The sequence below is a fragment of the Poecilia reticulata genome, linkage group LG2 (genome assembly GCF_000633615.1).
Source record: "Poecilia reticulata strain Guanapo linkage group LG2, Guppy_female_1.0+MT, whole genome shotgun sequence".
NCBI classification, from domain to species: domain Eukaryota; kingdom Metazoa; phylum Chordata; class Actinopteri; order Cyprinodontiformes; family Poeciliidae; genus Poecilia; species Poecilia reticulata.
In genome coordinates, this window is record NC_024332.1 from 3805338 (window position 1) to 3831561 (window position 26224).

At 40.8% G+C, this 26224-nt stretch overlaps 2 protein-coding genes across 15 annotated transcripts in view; one reads left to right on the plus strand and one right to left on the minus strand.

The window, feature by feature from the left end:
• Positions 1–2025: 2025 nt before the first annotated feature.
• The window catches only part of LOC103475843 (peripheral plasma membrane protein CASK), a 35689-nt gene continuing 11490 nt past the window's right edge, over positions 2026–26224 (minus strand). For 2 of the 14 annotated variants that reach the window (XM_008427774.2, XM_008427765.2), the window contains 27 exons: positions 25770–25875; positions 23043–23120; positions 22876–22948; positions 17945–18047; positions 16528–16703; positions 15565–15687; positions 15227–15310; positions 14869–14968; positions 14302–14319; positions 10366–10490; positions 10046–10123; positions 9888–9968; positions 8923–9111; positions 8764–8842; positions 8609–8694; positions 8196–8264; positions 8047–8115; positions 7885–7920; positions 7574–7612; positions 6919–7115; positions 6695–6810; positions 5921–6001; positions 4668–4748; positions 4386–4588; positions 3634–3717; positions 3338–3364; positions 2026–3103 (listed from right to left, as the gene is read on the minus strand). In XM_008427774.2, coding sequence (XP_008425996.1) covers positions 2927–3103; positions 3338–3364; positions 3634–3717; positions 4386–4588; positions 4668–4748; positions 5921–6001; positions 6695–6810; positions 6919–7115; positions 7574–7612; positions 7885–7920; positions 8047–8115; positions 8196–8264; positions 8609–8694; positions 8764–8842; positions 8923–9111; positions 9888–9968; positions 10046–10123; positions 10366–10490; positions 14302–14319; positions 14869–14968; positions 15227–15310; positions 15565–15687; positions 16528–16703; positions 17945–18047; positions 22876–22948; positions 23043–23120; positions 25770–25875 — 2678 coding nt within the window. In that variant the 3' untranslated portion in view covers positions 2026–2926. The remainder of the gene's footprint in view (positions 3104–3337; positions 3365–3633; positions 3718–4385; positions 4589–4667; positions 4749–5920; positions 6002–6694; positions 6811–6918; positions 7116–7573; positions 7613–7884; positions 7921–8046; positions 8116–8195; positions 8265–8608; positions 8695–8763; positions 8843–8922; positions 9112–9887; positions 9969–10045; positions 10124–10365; positions 10491–14301; positions 14320–14868; positions 14969–15226; positions 15311–15564; positions 15688–16527; positions 16704–17944; positions 18048–22875; positions 22949–23042; positions 23121–25769; positions 25876–26224) is intronic. The other 12 variants (XM_008427781.2, XM_008427790.2, XM_008427799.2 and 9 more) reach the window with 12 other exon arrangements.
• On the plus strand, positions 19669–22869 carry LOC103475837 (probable G-protein coupled receptor 34). The gene is made up of 2 exons (XM_008427752.2): positions 19669–20196; positions 20509–22869. The coding sequence occupies exon 2, from the start codon at positions 20553–20555 to the stop codon at positions 21804–21806; it is 1254 nt and encodes a 417-aa protein (XP_008425974.1). The 5' UTR covers positions 19669–20196; positions 20509–20552; the 3' UTR covers positions 21807–22869.

Here is a 26224-nt window from a genome sequence, read left to right on the forward strand (position 1 = left end):
CAGCAGTCTTCAAACTCCACTGCTCTTTGACAGGGTGGGGCTTGTACCCAAGCAGGACTTGAACCCAGGACCAATGGGGCCAAAGCACAGACTCAAACCATTGTGCTAATAAGGCACCTAACAATCCTGGTGCTCAAACTTCTACAAATACCACAACATAGGCTTTTCATATGAACTTTAAAAAACCATGCAATGAGCCAGACTTGAACACAGGATCAATGTGCCCAAAGCGCAGACCTAATCCATTGTGCCAAACAAGCCACTGGCAAGGTACCATACAAATACAAATATGCATCCAGGGAGGTTTTTCCATGTGAAATTTTAAAACCATGTGTTAACACGGTTAAACAAAAAAGACAAGTTTGGTTTCTATCCTTCTGTTGATGCAGCCGACCTCTACAGTTGATTTCACTTTAAAAATGGTCCGTTGGTTTGTCAGGGGAGGCATGAAACTTTAAAAATGGTCACATTTTTAAAGTGGAATCATCTATGTAGAGGTGGTAGTAGGTTACAGACAGCTGCACATTGGTTGTTTTGATGTTCATTTATATCAGCCTATGTATTTGAGGTTTTAGGTGTTTGAGGTTTTTCTTTTAAGATGCAACTATATATAATAAATCCCAGTTAAAATTTCCAGTTTCCATAAATGGCCATTACTATGCTGGAATTTAATATATAAACATAACTTTTCCCCACACAAATACATTTGGAATAAGAAAGACATCTGCTTTAAACATAAATGTATATTTCTTTGAAAATTGCTGGACGGAGGCATTGTTTGTGTACATCAACTTTTCGACAAGATATTTTTATAATGAATTTCTGGCCACATAATTTTCCTGTACTCCCTATAGTGTATTTGATGCCATTCCTTCTGGGGTGAAAATGTTATAGTCTTTCCTCTGTTCAACAATTATTTGTTGACCCATTTTTAAGTACAAAAACTAATAAATGTATTGACCTAACAAGAGATCATATAACCAAACCAACTTCTACTTTGCTTTAGGACAATATCTTCAATGATATTTGCTAGAAAGAAGTTTGGTTATTGCTGAAAAAAATACTTTAATAAGATTGGAGACGTGTCTAAAGATTCTGCAGATGTTCTACTGTTAATAAAATATTTAAATATTACCCAAATGTACACCCACCGTGTTCATTTCGTCACAACTGCTCTTATATATCTTTTAGCCTACTTTATATCTTCTTTGAGAAAATTTGGTTGATTTTGGTTATATTTTCATGGTTGCAATAAACAAACAGCAGTAAGTTTTCCCCTTAGACTTAGAATTACCTGACCAAGTGCTTGTGATGTCACCTTTGAATGAAAGCAGAGTTTAAAACAGATGCCGCAGGAAGTACACCACACATTAACTTGCACTGGGAAAAAAATGGAAGACAATGCATTTTACTTTAAACACGTAAAAGGAAATATATTTTCTTTAAAAATGAAATAACAAAAAGAACAACATTTTTTTTCCAGAGGAGCTGCTTCTGTCGTTGCAGAGGTAATTTATACAGGACATGAAATAAAACACCACACTGAAAGTGGCCAAAACAGCTGCTACACCACAAGTTCAAACAACTCTTTAGATTTGATGTCATCAGGCCTCCTTCTGACTCGGGTAGGGGAGCGCTGTGCCACTTTTGGTAAAGTGTGAGAAAGTTATGTCACATACCGAGCTTCTTTTCAGGGTTAATATACACTGGCTCTTGGTAATTCACTCGTATGACGTACGCACCATTGAGACATTTACACACAAAATTATTTTCTTGCCTCCAAAACAAGAATACTTTTCATATTTTTAAAGACGACAGATAACAGTTTCTGAATCGGTGGCTTTAGGGCTGAAAGCTCTTTTCTGTCACTTTAACAAGCAATGGCTCTCCGATGGACTAGAAGAACACGGTCGTGGCAGTCTGCCTGGCAGAAACCAGGGGTGTGCATAGGTGGTAAGAACGTTTTCCGCCCCCTCCAGGCTCTGATAAGGCAGGTTCTCCTTTTGGTTTTGGGTCATCTTCCAGTTTTAGAGCCCATCTTTGTTAAAGCCGGTGCTTTTCATCTGCTGATTGTGTCTTAAGGAATCGTGTCGGTACCTCCTGATTGCATTGTAGGGAAGAGGGCAGAATAAAATCAAAGCCAAGGTGACAAAATGTATGCTTTTTTTGTATGTTTCTTCATTGTCCATTTTGTGCAAACCGACATGTAAACAATAGACCGTCAGTGGTTTGTAAGGGGAGGCATGAAACGACAGCAACAGAGGGATGCAGTGTGCTCCTTCAACAGGCTGAAAGGCACAGAGGGTCAGTGAAATAATAGATAATGGGAGGGGAAGAGAAGAGAAGAGAACCGATTTGCAGTGCTTTTTCCTTCAACCAAACCTACACTGAGAGCTCAGGGAGTTGTCGCCACGGTAGCAGCTTCAGATGTGCTTCAAAGGTCGGCTTGTTTGTCACAGAGGCCAAGGGTCTGGGGGSATGTTAGAGAGAACACACAGTACCACAAGAAGTGCCTTTAAAAAGGCCAACATACACACAGGCAACTCCATAGGACTGTTTTATGGTCATGCTTGCTATTGCCTTTTCCAATATTTTCATCCATCCATCGATTACAAAATGAAAATTACAAAATATCTACTACACTGCTCCACCACTCCCCACCTTCGACTATGAGGACAGAAACATATTCATGTAGTTTTATCATTTATATATACACGCATATGTATATATGTACATGTCAATGAGCCTTTCAGGCTATTGAGAGAGATGGGTAGGAGGCGGGATGAAGTGTGCAGTCATTGTTCTTCATTTCCCCACTTTTTAAACATCAGTTTATCTACAGAAACGAGACTAATGAGAGACGCGAGTCGAGGAAGCGACAGAGTTCAGATTCCTGGTGGAGGGAGGAGGACAGGGAGGATGTTTGTCAGTAGACCCAGGAGACGGGAACCCACTGAGCGGTGCTGGACACCAGGTCCACGGCCTCCTCCAGCAGGCGAATGGTGTCGTCGATCTCGTTGTTGATGATGGTCTGGTCGAAATAGTGAGCGTAGGTTCGCTGAAGCATCTCTGACTCCTTCTGGAGCCGCTGCAGGGAGTCGTCCTGCGAGATAGAGGACAGAATAGAAAACGTCATCAACTCTGCCTGCAATTTACCTGCTGAGGAAATCTTCAAAATTCCCTTAATGTTGAGGGTTAAGATGTATTCAGAGGAAACACTAACACTACAAGTCGCACAATAAGGGTCTAATGGAACTTTTTGGGAAATACGAACAAGAAATGTCACTACAGACAAATACTCTCCAATGGGCTAGAAGAAATATACATCCATACTTACAGGCAATTTTCTGCACCACTTTGGGATCTTAGGTGCAAGTGATAAAAAGCATGCCGAAGAAAATACAAACATGCTTAAAACAAGCAGGATATTTATAGTGAGTAAAGCGTGAAAGGAAGAAAAAGGTTAGCAAAAGGTGGCTTAACATTTGTTTTCTTTGTTTGAATTCAGTTGGCAGCTTGATTCTCTTAAGATATTCCTTTAATCTCAATGATTGATGAATTGCTTTTGAATCCAAACTAAGAAGTAGGATGCATGTAAACAAGCAGGATCAGTGATATTATGGGAGACCATACCTCAGTCATGCCCGGGGTGATGGTGGGGGCCGCAATGAAAACAACATACGGAGCAAACTCTGCGGTCCTCAGGATCTTTAATGCCTGATGGGGGAAAAAAAGCTCGACTTAAAGATGTTATTCTGACTCACTGACAGAAGGCTGACATCTAATTAATGACACCTGTATAGAGACCTATTAGCAATAATATAACTAATCTTATCACTAATAGGTCTGTGACAGAAGATTAGTTATCACCAATAAGCCTCTTGGTCGTCTCTGTTACGACCAAAAGACGCAAGTTTAAAATAAATTGCTAGTAACCTGAAAAATTATCAGGTTGACATATACTTTTTAAAACTAAAAGTGCGCTCTCTCTCTCTCTCTCTCTCTCTCTCTCTCTCTCTCTCTCTCTCTCTCTCTCTCTCTCTCTCTCTCTCTCTCTCTCTAAAATGGCATTTCATCTCCCCTAGATTGCTTGTTTTTGCATTTTTCGTCATCAATATTTTAGATCGAAACATTTGGTATAAAGTTAGTTGACAGGAGCCAAAAAAAACTAGAGCCAAAAAAAAAAGATTAATATAACAGTCAAACAGTCAAATTAATACAACATCAAACTTTACTTATTTTTTTTAGAAGAGAGTTTAAGGGTCATAGTTTTAATTTGGAAATGTCTTTTGAACCTTTTCAGATTGATAGGCGACAATGACTTTTTCTTGTATTCAAGTTTGAAAGATTTCTTCATTTTAGATAGGAACGCCCTCCTGGAGTACCTGCGGCTCCACATCCAGGATGGCGATCATGCCCTGAGCGTGGATTTGCCTGATGGTCTCCAGCCTGGTTCCGTACATGGCGTCCTCATGGCTGCCGTACTCCAGGTAATCGTTGTTGCTGATGTCTTGCATCATCTGGTCATGAGACACAAAGAAGTAGTTCTTCCCGTTCTCCTCTTCCTTCTTGGGAGGCCGAGTGGTGTCTGAACCCAGAGACAAATAGGTGAGCGTCAATTCAAGGTCAGGTTACAAAAACCACCTGAAACATCTGCATGTTCTTACGAGGAATTGGATAGGCAAAGCGGTCTGGGTGTTTGGCAATGAGTGTGTTCTTGATGTGCCGCCTTCCGACTCCATGAGCACCTGAATGTTCACACAAGACATCAGAGGATTCATTTAAACAAAAATACAAATAGCTCTGAACACAGACTTGACATGAATGGTGTAGTACTTTCAAAATGAGAAAGCTTTTGTTGAAGTTGGCGTATGGCAAGTCTTTTGGGCATTTATGTGAAAGTTTCTAAGACCGTATTTAGGCCATTGTAGATCAAAGGGAAAAAAAATGCCGCAGAGGACTAAATGTTGAAAAACCTTGAATATTCTCTGATGTCAAAAAGTTGTACATTTGTATAAAGAAAAGTATATTCTGTTACATTGCAAAGTCAGAACTTTGCATGGAATTCTTTTGTTACACCGCTGGACATTTGTGACGGAAGATTGAAGTGTTGCGTTTCCGAGATGCGCATCTCCATTTTTCCAAAGTGCAAGCTTGTGTTGCAAATGTCTGAGTTTTTATTGGGAACATTTAAGAGGCTTTTCTGTCTCTCTGACATTTTTCATGCAAATTTAAAACTTTTTGACATCACAGAATATCAGTTGTTTTTTGGCCACATCCCTCCCCCCATTTCATTTATCACTGCCCTAATACTTTGTTGTAAATTTGGCATTTTCATTCACAATGTTAAGAATAAACCTTACAAGTCACATTGTGGGCTTCTAAACTCCTTCTAGAAACTGAAATGCAATTAGACAAGTGTGGGAAAACATGCATTCAGGTTTAAGACTCCATGACTCAGCACTGTAGTGCCGTTACCATAGCTCTGCTGATTGCATTAGTCCCTTAATGTGTTGCTGTTAAAAGTGGTTTTAGTTCAGATGAAGAAGAAACTAATAGAGGAAACAAATGTTGAAGAAAAAAAAAAGAATCTGGGAGAAATTGTGAATTTCTGCTTCAGATTGTATCTACAATTAAACAATACTCTGCTCACTTTTTAATTGGACAAACTACACTGTGCACACAAGTTGTAGCTTACATGTAAAATTTCAGAAACAAACACTAATTAGCAAACTGTGACCCATTTTGTCATTAGTTTACTGATGGATTCTGATAAAGTACACAGAAAAACACCACAGAAATATTTTAAAGTAGTTAGAACAATAAAACTCATAACAGAGCACAAGTTGATTTACTTCAAGCATTAGTCACAAGTAATTATGATTTGAAACAAATTTACATTTTGTTTCAGTTTTTTTACCAAGCAAGACAAGTGTTTTCCTCTTGAACGACGGCAGCTTGACGACCTCCTCGTATGTCACAAGATCTAGTTGATCAAACACTGAACAACAGAGGAAAAGGCTACATTAGCACGGTTGTTCATGGCAACTTCATATATATTTAATAACTAGTTATATTAAAAACAATGAAGCCCCAATCAAGTACATAATCACTACTTAATCAGTCCTATTTGCAACTAAGTCTCAGTCAGATTGAAAAACAGATCAATCTGAATCACATTGCTTTTAACAAATCACATCTGAGCATCTCACAGCAGTCCTCAGTCAAAGTCAAGGAAACATTAGGAAAAAGGACAAAGTAAGAGTAAAGAGAAGGAAGAAGAACACAGAACTTTACTTACATGCAGCCATGTCATTGGGTAAGAGACAGCATGAAATATGGACAAAGGGGTGGGAGCGGAAGGGTTAATAAAAGAACAATTCAACTAAAAACACATTAACCACAAACTGTCAACAGCACAAGCTGTTAGTCACTGAAAAACTCGGCAGCATAGAGCAGGGCATTCAGAGGGAAAACGCATACAGTACATGCAGTCTGAACCATTTCAAAATGCAGCAATGTGATTGGACCAGCTACACTTCACTGCATCGTTAAAACAACTGGCACTACTGAGAAGCACAAAGAGGTTAAATCCTGTCTCACAAGTCAAACTTTTCACTACTTAAAAATCTTTACATATTTATTGTTGTATGAACATTCAGGCAAGTTAAAAAGAGGTAGTTGTTTTTCTTACCTGCATTGTGCTTGGCCAGATATTTATCTTTGTACTGTTTCTTCTTCTTGCCAAACCAGGTGCAGCTGGCCTGCTGCTCCTGCTTGGTCTTCTCCATAGCTATGCACGCTACACGCCTGAAGACATAAAAGCAACGTAACTTTAACTTAAATTTATCTCTACATATTTTAAACATCTTCTTTAAAAAATTTCCGAGACTTTTTTTTTATTTTTATTGTTCTCACCACTCTTGCAGTTCTGGCGAGGGGATGAGGCCCGCCGTGCCGTTCTTGGTGTTCTCCAGCTTTCCCTGCCACCAGTTGTGGTCGTCCTTGGAGATGATCTGGATGATATCGCCGACGCGGAAGCGAATGCCCGCCTCCTTACAAGGGATAAGGTCATCCTTCGCCGGGTCGTACTCAAACTGAGCGCGTACATAAATCTGCAGGCGCAACACAGAGAGACCCGAGTGTTTTACCTACTTGACGTGGCACAGAATGGTCCTGCAGCCATGAGAGAAGAGGATTTGCAAAGCTGCTCATATAAAAACAAAACAAAAAAAAAGAGAACTGCAAAATTGTTAAGAAGAAAGAAAGCTACTGGAAGCTCAGGTGTATATAAGCCGAAGCAGGAAGAGAAGCGCACACATGGACAGAGATGATTGTACGAAGAGCTGTTCTGTGTCTTTGCCTGCGGATGTGTCCGTTTGGGTTGATGGCGTGTGCACCAATTGTTTTGTGGCCTTTCACCACCACTAGTGAAGGTTTGAGAAGCAGCACGGGATCAGAACAACACTGTGATGATGTACCAAACTGTGCAGTGTGAAATGGCGGGAGCTGGGATCTACTTCTACAAAAAAACGGTGGGGGTGGGGGGGATCCACTTGGTTTTACTTCTTACCTTGATGGACAATTTGTCCTTGATGGCAGGTCTGGAGATCTAAGGGGTTGAGAGCATCACACACACATGTATCATGCAGTAGAAAAAGAAAATTGGCGCTCATAAACAAAGGAAGTGTGATGGGGACCCATAAGAGGATGTTATGTACAAATATCCGTACTGCATTTTATACGTCTGTGTGTGTGATGTTGGAATACAATCAAAGGAAGCCTGCCTTGTGTACACATTTAGAAAAATTGCTATTTGAAAGGTAAGGAGGGAAACCGACAGACGAGAGTGCAGCTATGCTGAGATAGAACAGCGAGTTTCACCTGACGGCCTTTGGGCTGAATCGTCGAAGGCAAATCCTGATGGAGAACAAAAATATGCTGTCAGATAATGTATGCTTTTAATTTGATACACTTTTCTCGTAAGGTGTTGAATCCTTCTAAAATAAAACATGTTTGAAGAGAGAAAATGAGAGTCAAACATACCAGGATGGAGCTGGTGACACTAGCATGACCATTTGCAGGTGACTGGCGAGACAAATCTGGCGACTCCTTCTGCAACAGCAAATCCAAAAAGAACAAATTATTTCCCCCATTGGACGCAAGAAAGAAAACCTTCATTCTGTCTGCCGTACCTCACATGACATTGACTGGGAGCGGTAACTGGGTACAATCTTAAAAGTGATGCTGCCTCTCATTTCCCTCTGTGGAGATCAGATTACATTATTTCAACATTCAAGCACAAAATGACAGATATGCAAATCCGCATCTTGGTAGCACTACATGATACATAGGCTAACCACCAACTACTGTTAGCTTTTTTTGCCTGGCGGTAAGAGAGTTAGATATACAACTTACCTCAAACTTTCTAGGAGGCTCGATAAAACTACTAGTTCATTTTCTGGAACCAAGACTTGTGTTTTCTAAAAATTTAGCTGAACAATTTACAGATCCTTCCAAGAAATTTTGTGGTGCTTATGAATTACTCTCTATAATTTATGCTGGACAAAAACCGTTTTAAATATTTAACTTGGGTGATATGACGTACCAGCATCTTCTGCAGCTGTTCTACCGTCTGATTGGCTACACTGATGCCATTGATCTCTCGAATCTCATCTCCAACATGCAGCGTCCCTGAGGAAGAAACACAATTAAAATAGCTCCAGATTGAAAAGACTTTGATAAACTCTAATGAGCACATACCTTGTCTGTGAATCATTCCACCATGCATGATGCGCGCCACAATACAGTGGTTGAGGTCATTCATTTTAAGAGTAATGCCCTACAACACGAAGAGGAACAGATCAACCACAGAAGATCATATTGATGAAATGTAAAACGTGCGTTTCTCTGTTTACAAACCATTGGCTCGTCTGTGTTTTTCTGGAACTGGACCAGCCGGACCCTGGTCACGTTCTCCAGGTCCATGTCCCCGTTGGTGCTGTCTGGGGAGTCTCCGTTCAGGTAAGGGGAAGTGGGTGGCGGGGTGACCCTCAGAGCCTCGTCACTGTAAACCTCGTGTGCCACCACATCATGGGTCTGCAGCAGAGCCTGGGTGGGCAGAGATCATCCAGAAGGCTGAGATCGCAGAGCAACAACCGGATATTCCAAGTCATAGCCGATTGCCTCACTACATCAATGAGAAAACAGAGATCCTAACATTAGCAGAGGCATGTTTTTCCTCGTGCTGCTACTTTAAATCCTTTTGCATTCATTCTGCTAGCAGCAGAGGTAAAATGGCTGTCCGAGTCTGTTCGGGTCAGAGAGCAGCGCGGCCTAATTGGATTGAACCAAATCTGAAGCGTGATGGCTTTGGTAAGTGTCACACACTGGCTCGGCGCAGGGACACACCTTATGATGCCACCACAGCAGCGCAATACAACCATTAGCCTTACAGTTTACAAAAATAAACCACATATCTACACAACTAAATAAAGAGTTAAAAACAAGCCACTAAGACATTTTACTACCTTGATTTCTTCACAGATTCCAGGCTCAACAGCGTCCTCCTCAGGTCTGTTCAGGACCTACAATAGTTCCCCGTTTCTCACAGCGGTTCTGACAGCAAAACCTCAAAACGTAACCACACCATGTTCAGGTTTACAGCAGAGCGCCTAATGACTCGCTCTGTGCGTCGCTTCCTCTGCATGTGTCTATCCCCACTGGGGCTTCGCCAAGCTCAGGTGCTAAGCAGCTTTGTGTGGATTGTCAAAAGAGCCCTGGCGTCTGACACACCGGGTCACAGTAACACACACCAATAAGCCCACACTCGACACAACATGGATCTCTTGAGAATTAGGAGTGCATGTTGTGTTAAATGATCCCACCATGAAGTGCGGCTGTGTGAGGATCCTCCTGAGCTCCTTGGCTTCCATGTTCTCCGGGTAACAGGCGATGGTTTCCAGTACCTGCGCAGACATTAGGTGTGTTATTTTGTAGCATTTAGATCATAAAATGGGTAGCGTGTGAAACTCGACTGCCTCACCTCTTTGGCTCTCTGCACTCCGTCACTTGGAGGATTTCTAATCTGAGGGGACGACCTGGTGTTGATTTTGTCATACAGCTGAAAAACATAATGATGACAATACAGGCCAAGGCATAGCAACAAAAGCAACAATTTAAGCATATTCCTGATCGATTCTGACACCTAGTGGACAGTTTTGATATTACAGAGGTGAGGTAAGGTAATTTTATTTATATAGCACATTTTCAGCAACAAGGCAATTCAAAGTGCTTTACATGAGTTAAAAGGAAATACAAACCAAAGGAAAGAAAAAAAGAGGAAAAAGGTTTAGATTAACTCACATCTAACAGGGTGTGGAGGTGCTGATCCTGGAAGACGCTGTGCAGGAAGTCCATGTCTTTCTCACTGCAGTCCGTCAACGCATGAATCTCCTCTAGACTGTCCAAAACCTGCGATACTGCCCCTGAGCACACATGCATGCACACGTTATACCATCATCCTGACTGTAGCCAAACATAAACATTCACAAAGATACAGAGCATTCAGCACTAGACAAACACGAAAACACCAAACATCTAGTCATAGACACAAAGGTTGCAACATCTACAAACGAGCAAAAGGAAAAAGTGCCACACACACAAAAAAAAGCACAAAAGTAAGGAGTCACAACACAGAAAAACACACATACACAAAACTAACCCCCAAGTACCTGCTGCATCGCCCATACATGCAGCAAAACCAGAGAAACAGCGGTACATGGCATCAATAGAAAAGTCAGAGGAAAGTCACTTCAAAAAGTCACAGTTTGGGGGAGGGGCCGTGGGCAGTACACTCAAGAAAAATATGTGGAAAATAAATCAGGAAAGAGTTGGGATCTGATTTATGGATTGTGGAACACACACCTTCCAAGATAAACCTTAAACTGCACAGAGCAGCTAATTACATCAAACAGTATTCACACACCTTTAACTTTTGTCACAATCTATTTCGTATGACAAACTGGTAACAAGAAAAATTATACGTCTAAAGTTCAAGCTCAAATTTTCTCTTGTTTGCTTCTCTAATGGTCTGCTTGCTTGGCCTTTCGGCTTAGGTCATGTTTTGCAATGCAAGAACCGCATGTGACTCATAAAACCAAAGAAGAAGTGCTTTTAATAGTAAAAGCCATAAGAGAATGTCATTTTAGAAGTTATTTTATGTTGTATGTTTTCAAGCATAGAATATCAACAGAAGCCTTTGGAGTTAATTTTAAACTATGTGCTTTATGTTAAATGGGCTATGGATATTAGTTCATTTTCTATATGGAAAAAGTTCAATCAGTTGTCATTTTTTTCTCATTATGATGAAACAAGCATTTTAGGTCAACTTCAAAATTATACATTTCATTAAATGTGTAAATAATTTATTCTTTTTTGCAACTATAAACAAATCTTTGTAGAAGTGAGGTCAAAAGTGACTCTTTGCATTGCAAAGGTTGCTAACCTTTGACTTCTATGTGCAAAGACTTTGTGCAAAAGTTCTAGAAGTATGAATACTTTTTGCAAGTTTCTATATCCAAAGCTCCAAAAGAGCAATTATTTAAAAATATATCCAGTCACATATATTACCGCATTTTCCGCATTATAAGGCACACCTAAAACCTTCAATTTCCTCAAAAGCCTTATAATCCAGTGTGCCTTATATATGGACCAATATTGAGCCACAACAGGTCTAGCAACTACGGTAAGCAGCCGCCGACTTCATTTTCACCCGTAGAAGAAGCGTGCGATGCATGATGGGATAGTTGTCAGAACGCTATTTGTTAATAAAGTTTGACTGACCTATCTACCTACAGACCGTCTAGAATAGCGGTTCTCAACGTGGGCGGTACCGCCCCCCAGGGGGCGCTGGCGGACATTTTTACAAAAGGGGGACGCTGGGATGCCTTTGGGGGGCGTTTGGTCGAAGGCAGTGTTTCTCAACCTTTTTCGGGCCAGCGCCCCCCTAGCCTTTGTAAAGTTGACCTTCGACCAAACGCCCCCCAAAGGCAACCCAGCGCCCCCCTTTTGTAAAAATGTCCGCCAGCGCCCCCTGCCGTCCTCTGAACGCCCCCTGGGGGGCGGTACTGCCCACGTTGAGAACCGCTACGCTAGTCTAAGGTAAACTTTACACCTTAAATGCACAACAATGCCAGTTTAGACTTTGAGCAACTTGGTAAAACTGTATTGTGTAACATTAAATCATGCAAAGGCTGCAACTGTATCGATGGCAGCTCTTCTTCTATTCAAGAAGAGTAGCTTCTTGAATAGAAGCTCCTCTTGTAGCTTCATGGCGCAGCTCCGCTCCGCATCAGTTCAGCGTTACACCGGCTGATTATGCTGCAGTGATTCACTTTGTCTGGTATTTATATAGGCTACATATGTTTTGGCAGTTCTGTGATCATGTCAAAGTAGCAATTTATATTAAAAAGTGTTTTATTTCCATTTGAAAGCTGCCCACTTCCATGGAAGGAGAACAGAAAATCGCTCTTACAAACATGTAATTACTAAAATCACGATACCTTCACTTTGTATCCCATTTAATTTAAATTTAAATTTTAAATTAACCCATTTAAATAAAGAAATCCCTCCATGGGTGATACCACGATAGAGAGCGTTCATTTTATAGCGTTAACACCAGTGCTGCAAGTGGTCCGACATGAAACGGGTTTGAGGGAACAACACAGCACTTTTAAATTTCAATAATCAGAATACCGAAATTGTTTCCGTTGTTTTAAAAGGTTTATGTCAGTCTGCCTTTTCCCCATCGATATGTTTCCCAACCGCCCTGCAACTTAGGGAGTTAAAAAAAAAAAATTTAAAAAAAACGCCGCGCACATTGCGCAAAATTCTGAAACATGAGAAGCGGGCAAAACAGAGCGACGAACTAGATGTGAATTATGGCATAAAAACRGAGAATCCGACGCTGAACAGTGAAAAATCAMCACATGATGTGAAACACATGATGATTAGGCGGCGCAGCAGGTGATGAGATTACTGATGGTCAATAAACGATAATGATTTAGCAACAGGAAAGAAACTAAAGTGGACATAGCAATAAACCAAGAGAGGATAATACTAATCAAATGAAACTAAATGGAAATGAATGAAGAACAAAATGCAAGAATAAACTAAGAAACTAAAGTAAATACGGAGGAATAAACCGGTATGGCAAGACCTTTCGAGCAATAATTAATACAGAGGACTGTATGGCAAGAATAAACAGACACTATTTCCAGATAAAAGGTAAAATAATATTGTTGAAGTGCCATGGGCAGGGGCGCAACTACACATTATTCAGGTGGATGCGAAAACATAAATCGGCACCTCCCCACGAAGGAGCGTAGAAACATACGCTCCCCCCCCAAACTCCCCTCCTCCAGACACCGATACGTTTAGGGCAAAACTCGCTAAATTTACCCCATTATGTGCGCGAGGTGAAGGAGCATATAAGGCGCGCTGAAGTGTACGGGAAAACATAATCGGTGCGCCGATTCAAAACATCTACAATATGTAGATGGCCCAGTCGCGGAAGGCTCTCCTCGCCGACCGCAGTCTGAGTGTTTTGTTGACAATCCGTTTAGTGCAGCTCCATCTAGTGGATACATAACGTAACTCCAGCCTCTACTGTAGCGTCTATTCTATGCGCCTTATAGTGCGGAAAATACGGTAATTGTGCTTAAAGGTGGCATCATAATGGATGATGTTAGATGAACGAAGTAAAAAAAAAACAAAATTAAAGAAGTTCTGTTAAAGGGTTAGATCAACATTTTCCCCAACTTTACAATAAAATTTAGCACAAAATGCAGCTGAAGAGATGGCATAAAGAAGTCTAATTTAATAATGTAGCACCAGTGTTGCATTGAAGGGAAAAACAAAAATACAGCAAGGGCAAGCATGCAAATTTACTCATTAATAACAGTATGGAAAAATTGTACATGTGTGTTTACATGCATCACATGATTAATATAAAGAAAATTCATATCTATACTGATGATTTCTATTCTTAAAGTTTTTCTAAAGATGCGTGTAAACAACAAATCGTCTTTACGGTTCAGAGGGAAAGCATTTGGAATCAAAGAAAAAAAAGGTTACATCAGATTTCTCAAAAGGGTAGACAGAAAAATAAACGCTAAGGGAGACACAGGAGGATGGAGTTAGTGTTTGCATCATTCAACACCAACATGAAGGGAAATGCATCTATAATGCAAAGTGGTGCTATGAGAACACTCTAAGGATGGGTAGGAGGGGGATACGTACTTTCAGCAGCTAGCAGTCCTACAGACAGCAGAGCAGAAAAAAAACAGAACACCACAAAAAAGAGAGGCTAAGATTAGAGGTTTGCTGCAACATGTGGATTTAGAGATTGAGGGAAAACGGAGGGATCTAGACCTGGTCAACCTGTCTGGAGCTCTGCAGGAGCTAAAATAAACCTCAAGGATGTGTAGTTGCTACAGAGTGCCGACCTCAGCAGGACAGACACGCTTGATGCTTTTAGTTTGTCTGGTTGAGAATTTCATCAGGCGACACTAAAACACGCCTGCTCTTTGTTGCAGGATGTGAACACACACACACAAGGTTTCAATATGCCAATATAGAGACTTCTTATTGCAGGAAGTGAAAGTCAGAGGCAGAGACAGAGAAGTTGGGTAATATATATGTTTCCATTACAACAGAGAAGTTCTGCTGCTACAGCTGACCGTCACACCAGGGAAGAAACCAGAAGTTTTGAAATTGATGTTTTGTTTTAATTTGCTGCACACATTGGTGTGTATATTGATGGGGGAGAACGAGAAGGTTCAGAGATGAGGTGGCGACCTGGTTTACCTGAGGAGGTGGGGTCATCTGAGAAATCATGGAGCTCCTCTGGAGGGTCCCCATAGTAGGAGTTAAATTTGTGGCTGGAAACAGCAGCCAGCACTGCACCCTGAGAAACAGACGGCAGATCAAACAGGTATTACACAAAACTTGCGCAGACCCTCGTGTGTGTAGTGTATGAAACCTCAAGAGGATGTACTTTTTTTTTTCCTCTTAACTCGTTCAGAGAAAAGCTTTTGCCAAGAATCTAAATGTGGGTTATTGAAGGCAGCTGCACAGAGCGGCGGAGGTGTCACTTCCTCTTATCGGCTATCATGCTGATCCTGCTAGTTTCTAATCTGGGCTTCAAAATCAGCAGTCTGCTGACCTTCAGCTTCCTCCTGGCATTGAACTTCCTCAGTTGCTCCACCGTCTCTGGCAGGTGGATCTTGTAGGCGTACCTGTCCCTCTCCTAGAGTTGGAAACGCGCAGAGAGAAAAAAGCAGATGAGGCTGCAGCCATACGGATGTGAAAGCAACACTGTGGTTTTTAGCGAGAGGAAGTGTTTTTTGAGTCGGCATCAAAAAGAACCCGTGTCTGAAAGGTGACTGTGAAAAGCCAACCTTTCCTCCTTCTGCCTTATTCTTATTTTGGAGTAAATTATTTGATTTAGGAATATTTTTAACACCAGTTGCACCAGTGTGTGTATGTGTGTATGTGTTTCACCTTCAGCCAGGGGTGGTTCAGGGCCTCGTAGACCGTGATTCTCTCTGCAGGGTCCAGCATCAGCATGCGCCTCACCAGGTCCTTGGCGCTCTCAGAGATGTGAGCCCACTGGCGAGGGTTCATCTGCACAAACATGTTCAGAATCACCTGAAACTTGTCGCCATGACAAGAAAAAAAAAAGTTGATTTTGAAAACATTTGCAACTCTTAGAAGAAAGCAATAAGAAGTCTTGTTCGCCACAAGGGACATATAGAACACCGCAAGCATGCGAGAGAAGATTGCCTGCTCAAATGATCACGATTTTGGCCTCATATGGAGAAAAACAGAACAAGTTGCCCTTCATAATCGCCACCACATGATGGTGGTTGCATCATGATCAGTGTTATGTCCAAATACAGAMAGAAACAGAGTTGTACCCTATTGCAGCCCTAGAAACAGAGCTAGAGCTGCTTTGGTTAACCATAGAGCTGTGTGGGAAGGGCCTAGTAAARGTCCCGACCAAAATAGAGATAAAAAAAAACTTAAACTGATGTTTTAAAGAAGATCTCCTACCACTCTGATCTTTAGAAAAGAAGAAAGGAGTGATGTGAACATCACTATCAATTTTCTGATAAAATTCAGAAAATTGCACACCACAATTTTCTGATTTTTATTTTACAGCTGAGTCAAACAATTTTGCCCACTTTGACCAAGAAAAAGAGAGACGGTTCCACAGTGGAGTGGGTCAGGTTAAATGTTTGGCCTCTGGTTTCATCATTCTTACACCTACACTGCAGCTTTGATCCATCTTCTGAAGTGTGTTTTTTTTTTTTTTTTTTTTTTTTTTTTTAGACGTGACAAAACCAAATCACGCTTTGGCCTCCACAAGTGATGATGAGTCAATGATTCGTGTAACTTTAATGTCTACTAGTGTGACTGTTTGTTTATTACATTTTTCAAAAGTTTTGAACATTGATGCATTACCTTGTATTTGCCCTTAATGATGGCCTCAAACAGGCGCTCCTTGGTGCCGTAGAAAGGCAGGCAGCCAGAGAGCAGGATGAAGAGGATGACCCCACAGCCCCACACATCCACGGGTTTACCGTACGGTTCCCTCTTCACCACCTCCGGTGCCATAAAGTGAGGCGTGCCGACCCGACCTGACGATGGGAGGGAAGGACACACCGCAATAAAACACAGCCACGAGGAATCAAGAGTGGAAATGAAATCAGAGGCAGAGGTTGTGAAGAGATAACGACTGTAGAGGATGTGAAAGTGCAACATCTGCAACAAATGGACTGGTTGGGTTTAGCTGGCCTGTGTTTAGATAGAAAATGCAATGATTGTTTCTCTGTACAGAGGTGCTTCGCTATAAAGACCACGTTAACCACACTAGCATAACAAAATGCGCAATTTCAGTTTTCCTGTCTGGTTAACTTCAGAAAAGTTGAATCACGCAGATTAAAGATGAAAAGGAAGAGGAGGAGATTGAGATGCAGAGATGTTTTTTCCCCCAGCAGGAAGGTTTACATTTGCAGCAGCTTTTAATCAGTCAAATGTGATCAATTACAATTAAATTAAAATGTATATTGTTTAGAAAGAAAGCAAGTTGCAGCTCATGTATTAAAGGCATTTACATCCTTCTGGTATTTTGATAAGAAGGTTTTCTTGCCACAGACACAATATTTTAATTTTGCCATCTTGATTTCCGTTTTCTAAACTAGTTGACAGTGTTGAGAATCATTGTGCAGTTGTTACCAAATTCAAAGTTTAGGTTTTTGACACATTGGTGTTCCAGCAAAAGTCCATTTTATTTTATCAAAAAATGTACAGTTTAGCGTCAAACAAAAGTTGAACTAAAAACCCAATTTTATTTCTGTTTAAATTTGGGGGCTACTTCCTGTTCCAGTAAACGGGCCACTTGAAAAAAGCTGTACCTCAAGTTAGAAATAAAACACAAGCTACAAAAGTGCACAGCTGACGATCAAATATTAGTCAGGGTGTATGTACATTTTTGAGCCTTTATCTATAATTTTGTCCATATAGTAAAAAGAGAGAATCCAGAATAATTAATGAAATCACAAGTTGTCTGTCATCTAATTATTCCACCCTCAATAGAACAATGAAAAACAAAAGATATATATGCATCGAGCATTATCATGACTCCACATAAATTCAGACCACAACTGAAAATAAGTCACGATTGCTAAATTTGCACTAGTGATACTTAAGTTTCGATTTCAGCTTACTCTTAAAAAAAGGCTTGTCAATGGGGTTATAAACTGTTAACATGTCTATTTTAACTGTGTGTATGTGCATCTCAAATAAGCTATGAACTGGTTATTTTTTGTGATTTTTTTAAAGCATGTGGACATCAACGTTGAGGCGTGATGATCTGTACCTCCAGCTACTAAACCAGACTCTCCCAGCTGGATTGCCACTCCAAATCCTCCCAGCTTCACTGGAGCAGAGTTCTCTTTTGAAGCCAAAAGCACACAATGAGGCTGCAGAGGCAGAAAAGAAACACATCAAAGGGAATGAAAATGAAGACAAGTCAAAACTGCAGTGAGGTTAAATAAGACCATAGATTAATAAATTTAAAAAATAAAATAAAAATAAAAAACTGAACATAGCAAACCAAATTTTCCTTACTAGCTCACTGCAACCTGCAGAGCATTGCATTTCTGGCTCTGTGCAGAAGTGCATTTCTTACGTGATCAAATGCTTTGCACCTCAGTTTCACAATGACAAAATGAGGCTTGTGCATAGACATAATGCAACCATGTTGCCCTTTTAAACCAGATGATGCACCATGTTTATGTCAAGATGCGATCAAATGGATCTCCAATAATGTCAGGTTGTGACGTGTTCATAGTGTTTAATCTAGCCCACAAGGTCTGGATTAAACACTGAACTGCAAGGGGCTTATTACAATTTCAACAGTGAGATTTTGTTCAAAATTCAAATTACGAACAGAACAAACATACGCAGTTATCAATGTGTCAAACTGACTTTAATAGTTAGGGCTACAAGTTCCCAAGGTGATGTAAATAGTGCCCTTGTAGAAGCAGAAGTTCCCATCACACTTCAGTTTTAAGAAATGGGTACATCTGCACTCAAACGTTACAAAACACCTAAAGTGTGACAGTGTTAATTCTTAATTTCTCACTTGCCCCATTTTCGGATACATATGAAATCCTTATATTTAGTTAGCTCCGTCAGAAATTCATATGCTCTGTTTTAGCCAGTCAAAATTAGTTTTGTGTGTTGTGTACAATTGTTCCTGTGAGTCGGTAAAGTGTTTAAATGTGTTAAACCCTCGTCTTGACTCACTGCTTTTATCATGACAAAATAAAAATTGTTTTCCAGGAGACACTTGGCTCATCGTCGTGGGCAACCACAAATGTCAGACGACGTAAATGGTGTTTTGGAGTTGATGTTACCTTTTAATCAGAACCCTGACTGGTATTTCAGCGGTTTACTGTTAACTTCATCCTTGGTGGTTTTTGGATAACTTTTTTTAATAAACACAAAAATACATCAAAACTAGTTTTAGAATGGTTAAAATGGGCAAAAGTAAAATTCTTTAATGATGATCCAAGTCTTACCTCTATTGTTTATGCATATATAGTGTTAAAAGCTGGGTCGATCACAACTACTCAACCAATTTCTGCTATGCAAAGTGGTCAAATATCCAGCAAAACTATGCCAAAATCTTGGTGACATCTACAAAAATCATTTAGCAAAATATCTGTAGGGGTCTGCATTTAAAATGTTGACCTTGTGTGGATTATAATGGACAATAAATTCACCATGAGAGCAAGTACTGGTAGTATTTACACACTGAAATATTAGTTTTGCCTTGAAACATTATTATATGTATGGAATTACTCCCTTCTAATCTCTAGCACGTGGAAAGCAGAGTTCCTAATCTCACTAAGAAACAAGCACACTAAAGAAAATGCAGAAAAAGCATTGCAAGGAAGGAGTTGAGTTATATTTGATTCCTAAATACGCTTAAGACTGCAAAGTGTGAACTCACCCGTTTCCCTATATTTTAAATGTTTAAAATTTAAAACTTCTTTTAAAACTGCACTGCTGATTTTTTTGCCTGCAGCTGCAACCAGATAATATAAGAGTCCCAGTTCATACAATTGATAGTATTGAAATTAAATGCATAGAAAAAGCATATGAAAGAGAACCCGGAGACAGAGTAGTGGTGGGTTTTACTTCCTGTACGTATTGTATCTTTTGGCAGCACGGGGGGAGTTCGGGGTGTGGACAATGCTGACAGATTTTGCAAGATAAAGAAAAGCAGAAAGAGCAAAAGAGGAAAAGAGAGGCAGCGACGAGAGGACTGACAGACGCACAATCAGATCGGTGATAGGGCGAAGGGAAAGCAACAAATATGCTGCTGCAGTGACTCATTTAAACACTGGAGCTAAAGGTGAAGACAGTGAGAACTCGGCAGCAGTTTCTATTGGGTTTGCGTGTCAAGTCTGTTCTGGTGGAGGGATATTTTTTTGTTGCATTTTTTTAAGAAACCGATGGAGGAAAATGTCCGAGGAACCTCTACAGCTGCACATCTAAATAGGTCCTGTGGGACCCGAAAACCACAGCTGAGCTAAGCTTTGCTTGAGAGGAGGATTAATGGTGAGTGTTTGGCTTCTCTTCGAGTCTAGTGTCAAATTAACAACCATTTCTCATTTGCACACTTTCAAATGAGTCTCAGATAATTTAAGAAGACTAACTCAAACTGAGTGACTTGGAGATCAAAGTTTGCAAGTTTGCAGGGTGCTGTCCCTTTTTAATGTCAGAAATGGTTATACTTGTCATGAGAGAATTAGAGTGAACTTTGGAAATCCAGTTGACATATTACTCACCTGTCTGCACACTGGTTTCATAGCGTCATAAGTCTGTAGCCGTTTTATTTTTCTGTACAAGTAAAAATGTTTTCCTTTGCAGAATGTGTTGCTGAACATCACTGAATTCAACAGAATTGATACACCATGACCTTGCTACTGTTCACTGCGAGTTCTGTACCTCCAAACGCTTCCTTTTCTACTGCATCTCCATCAGTATCGTCCTTCATGTCAAGATTCACTCCGTATTCTTCCCCCAATGCCACAATTGAATCAAACTGTACTTTCGGCAGCGCCTCACTCCGTCTGCCGCTGGCGGTTTTCTACTTGCTGTTTTTTGTCCTGGGTCTCGTGGGGAACCTGTTCGCTCTGTGGGTGTTCCTCTTTCTCCACTCCAAGCACAACTCGGTGCGGGTGTTCCTCATCAACTGCGCTGTGGCCGACCTGGTCCTCCTGGCGTGCCTGCCGTTCAGGGTGTTCTACCACCTCAACGGAGACAGATGGGTGCTGGGGCCGGTGGCCTGCAGGCTGGTGGGGAACGGTTTCTACATGAACATGTACACGAGCATTCTGCTGCTGGGACTCATCAGCCTGGACCGGTATGTGAGGCTGCGAGGGAGAGGCCGGGCTAGGAGGAGCTTATGGGGGAGGCTGTGTGGCCATAAGCAGCTCTGGAGCTGGGTGGTGTGTGGCACCATATGGAGCCTCTTTTTGATGGGGACGATGCTGATGGCCGTGACGAAGGAGGACAAAGACTTCAACGGAAAATGCTTTGAGTACAGGCAGCGACGCAATGTCACCTGGAAAGCTTACCTCAATGCGATGTTAGTTGTGCTGTTCTGGCTGGTCTTCATCATGATGGTCATCTCCCACGCCAAAATCGCCTCAAAGTTGCTTCTGCTGTCGCAGAAGAAGCCCGAGCTTCCCAATGCAGCCAAGTACAAAAGAACCGCCAAGAAGTCCTTCTTCGTCCTCTTTCTGTTCACCGTCTGCTTTGCGCCCTACCACATCTACCGTCCGGTGTACATCCAGTCCCAAATACACTCCGATGAATCCTGTAACTACCTGGGGATGGTGAACCGTATCAACGAGATCATGCTCCTGTTGTCCACCTTTAACAGCTGCTTGGATCCGGTCATGTACTTTCTGTTGTCGGGCTCGGTGCGCAGAACCGCTCTGCGGGTTCTTGGACACCGGTTCTGCAACCGTTGTCAATACCTTCAAGATGTTACGCTGAACAGCTCTACCATAGATTACAGACGAGGGTCCGCACCGCTGGCTATACCCGGACAAGTCCTCAACAACCCTACACTCACACCTAGAACCAGCTTCTGTGTCATTAACTCCACTCTCCGTCGCACAGAAGCAACAGCTACTCTTCCTCCCGCTGATCTTCAGTGATCGCAAACTGCTCAAGATTGTCAGAAGACTGAATGCAGAATGCCAAGCTACATTGAAGCTGACACAGAACTGTTTTTTTAACAATATCTTGTTTTATTTTGGCTATGTAACTGTTAGATCATTTATACTTGGTTCTGTTGAAAGCTTTTACCCAAGAATGTATGAGGTGGTGTTTTTGTTGTTTCTTTGCATTTTTTTAAGATAAGTTGTTTCCCACTTTTTTTCACACTATTTAAAAAGGAAAAATATGACTATGATAAAAAAAATTAAACTTATTCTCTTATTAAAACAAAACTTCAACCGGCATCAAAAACGAGCCACGCAAAAGTATTCACAAGTCTTCATATAGAGCAACAAGTTCCAGTGTTATTTGTAGGGCTCTGTGATGTGGTTTAAAAATAAAATGTTAAATCTTTTTAATACCAAATTTGATTTTCAATTCTCACTTTTTTCCATAAAACAATTCTAAATGAACTTTTTTTTTTAACTTTCTTTTATCCTTGCCTGTGAGTTGAATTGAATTCAAAGAGAAAACAAAGAGAAGGGTTAGGGTTGGTGAATTCACTCTTTGAGGCTGCGGGCCCAACACGATTGGTTCCCAGCCCACTTAGGTACCTCAAAGGGTATGCACTCTCACTCGCGATCAAGAACCACCTTGAGCAACAGGGACTATCTTTTATGGTTGGTGTATGGTGCTTGCGGTGTGCTCCAGGGCGCCAGCTTTTGGTTTGTATGTGCTGTGTGGGCTGGTAGAATATGGCTGGCATATTCCGGTGGGTGCAGTTGCTTCATCCGAGTTGGGCTCAGATGGAGCTTGTAGTGAATTGTTATAGTGAACCCATCAGGGTTTGAATTATTTGCAAATACTTCAAACTTTAAAACAGCTTTACCCCCCAAAAAACTCAATGGCAACCTATCATATAGAGTAGATATCAGTCACTGGTGTATTTTATTTCACCTAAGAATGTGTTGATCACCATCAGGTCAAGGTTGGCAGCAGTCATTTGATTGTTTGCAGTTTTAGCACCTTATTGCCCTCATTTGGATTTACCCGATGACTAAATCTCACCTTTACATCTCGATGAATCACATTGTTGTCATGGCAGTACCTCAGGGCCTCCAGTATTTGCCTCATGTAGTGGCTGCATGGGGGAAAAAATGCAGAAAGAAGCATGGGGTACTTATTTAGGGCTCCCACACACTTTATTTTAAGTGCAATTATTTCTCGTGTCCTACCTGGCCACAGCTTCGCTGTAGACAAACCCTGCGTCGGCCCTCTTAACAATTTCAAAACACAGGTCAGCGCCATCCATGCTGGGAGAGAAAGGAAACATTCATCAGCGCGATAAGGGAAGATAAAAATAAGCGTTCTAGTACAAGGTTTCTGCAAGGTTCATCATTTACAACTTCTATGACCTTTTTAAAGTTGGAAAACCTAGGAATATTTTAATTTTATTGCCTGAACAAAATACTTGAATTAGACACCTTTCAGGGGTTTACTGAATGTAATCATTTTTTTTATATCACTTAATTTTTCAGAAAAAATAAATTACTGCTGCCAAAAACTGGACAGCAGCTCGAATTTAGATACAGAAATATTTAATTCAATCCTTACAGACAGACTGAAATTCAAATCCCAATTGCAATACAATCTAGTCCAAGTTAGTATATTATGCCAACTGGTTAAAAAAGCTCTATTAAGAAACCAAATGTTAGGCTTTCTGCTGTAATAAAACCTCATCAATCAAGTTTGAATCAAGTTAATCTAGTGACAGAACCTCTTATCTGAATCTTGAGGTGTGCAAGTGTGTTAAATGTTTTGTTCCTGTGGTTTGCCAAGCTTGCCACCAGCTGTATAAGTGACACAGTGTACAGCTTGTACAGGGAAATGACAAACACCATTTATGTGTTACCAGAATTAGTATGGCTTGTGGCTTTTTATTGGTGCATTTCTCAGCTTCGTACATGTACATTAAATCATACATGTCCAGTATACATGTACTCATACTGTATAGGGTTTCCCCCAGAAAACTTGCTAAGCCCGGTGGTCGGGGCACCGAGGCGATTCACCAGGATTTTGTATTAAAAGAAGTTGAGTTGACAGTTCATGTAAAAGTATTACTGTGCAATTATTGGTTACAAGAAAAGATCTCTAGTGAAATGCTATTTAAACCCACAACTAGTCTAAAAACAACAAATTTGCACTTCTATTTAATCCAAATTAAGTAAGCAGGTCCATCGGGTCCCCAGGGCTAATATTTTTAAACAGACCACAGATCCATAAATGTAACACTGGTTTATTGAGATTATCAATGGTGTTAAATTTTATTCAACTGTGTAGGCATACATAAGTTAGAATATTTTAAATTGTTTAACATTTAAATGCAAGATTTTAAGGAGCTGGCAAGTTAACTCTGTAAAACTTAAAAGAACAATATTAATAGTTAGTTTTGTTACCATAGCAACAATCTGATGCTGTAAGTTTAATCTTTGAATTTACAAATACAAATTGGTAAACTGCGATTATAACTTATTGCTTTTTAGGCTGGCCAATTAAACTACTCCCTTCTCCCATATTTCACTAAATCTAACACAGAAGCTGTTAGAGGTGCTGATATTTTTAGGAACAAATGGGGCCCCTAAATCAAATTCTGCTCACGGCCTCATACAGCCTTGGACCGGCGCTGCATGATGAGGTAATCTGCTGCACTGCAGAGAGATGCTCAACAAATGGGAGATTTAATTAAATGCCGCTAATGTGGCTTCAGTAGCTCTTTCATTTTGTGACTGTTGAGTTTTTAATAAGCGTCACAGAAACTATTTTGGTTGGTCGAGATTCTCAGATCTCCATGCGGCCGCGTTTATCAACTCCAAGTAGTTCATTTGATATGGTTTGATGCATCGTGTAATACTACTACTAATAATAATAAAATAAAATCTGTGTGATGCATGACTGCGAGGAGAGCGTTAAAGCTCCTCACTGGGCTATCGTTATCCACAAACGCTTCGGCCAACCGGGACCACAAACAAACTTTACAGGGAAGACAGACACAGAGCCACACGCTGGGCACCGTGTTGAGATGTAAACGGCGCATATAATTGTTCGTTCACAAAGATAAATCATTCTCACTGCTCCACAACGCGACCTCTGAAATTGCTGCAAGTTATTCCTGCGGTTCACGTAGAGCTGCGCAACCAGAGCTAACGCGGTGGGTTTTAAACTCTTACCTAAAGTTCTCCAAAGGATACAATTCCTCACAGTGGGTTCATGTAAATATCCATGCAGGTCAGCCTGTGTCCAGTTTGAGTGAAAGGAGGCGCGAGCTATCCCACCAAGATAAAACAGCAGCAGCGCACGAGGCAAAGCGCAGAGGCACCAGCTGTGTGATTGGTCTGCGCGCTGTCGGGTTTAAATGCATAAACTATAAAACTATTTTCTATAAATTTTACTATTACTATAAATCTATTTTAAACCTATCCTTTAGGAATAAATCTGCTCTACTAGTGAAATGCTCAGAGCAAAAGAGATGCTTGCAGCCCGGGTAAAAAAAATTAATAAATAAATTTAAAAAAAAAGATTTTTACGTTTTTTTTTCTTTTTTTTCCTAGAAACATAAACAAGCAAAGCTTAGCCTGGCGGTGGGCTAGTAAAGCATGGCGTGCCGCCAGGCTTATAATACCTGGCGGTATTATAAGCCTGGCAGTACATGTACAGTACATGTACTGTACATGTACTCATACATGTACATGTACTGTACATGTATGAGTTAATGACTCATACATGTACAGTACAGTCTCACTAACTGTACTGTACATGTTAGTGTACAGTATTTTGAATTTACAAATACAAATTAGTAAACTGCGATTATAACCCTAATAGATCATATAAGATACGGATCTATTAGGGTTTTTTAAAAAGCTGTCCACTGCGTCGTCAGAGTTTAGGTTAAAGTGAACCCTTACAATTCAAAGACCATGTAGAGCATGCCGTCAGAGCTGTAGGTCTCCAGCAGCTCCACGATGTGGGGGTGCTTGAGCATGTGGCAGATGCTGGCCTCTCGCTTCAGATCTGGGAGAGAGAAATTAAAGATTAAAGTTCACTTCAATTGTTAGTCTTACTATAAAAGCTGAGATTAAAGGCTGGAAAGATGTATAATAAAAGTTTTGCTTTCATCAGATAGTCCACCTCAACAGATCTGCCACTGCCCTACGTCACCACCAGAGGGCGATAAATGACATTTCATTGAGTGAAGCGGTTATGACAGATTGAAACTGCAATAACAATCTGACAATGTGCTCCTGTTGAGTCCATAAAACCCCCCATTTACACACTCCACTTCCTGGCTGTTTGTGTCGTGACGGAGCAGCGACGTTATGCAACAGACAGAGAAACTGTGTTCCCCCACCCCACAACTACA

Coding starts and splice junctions, on each gene's coding strand:
- LOC103475837 (XM_008427752.2), top strand. CDS start 20,553: ATGACCTTGCTACTGTTCACTGCGAGTTCTGTACCTCCAAACGCTTCC.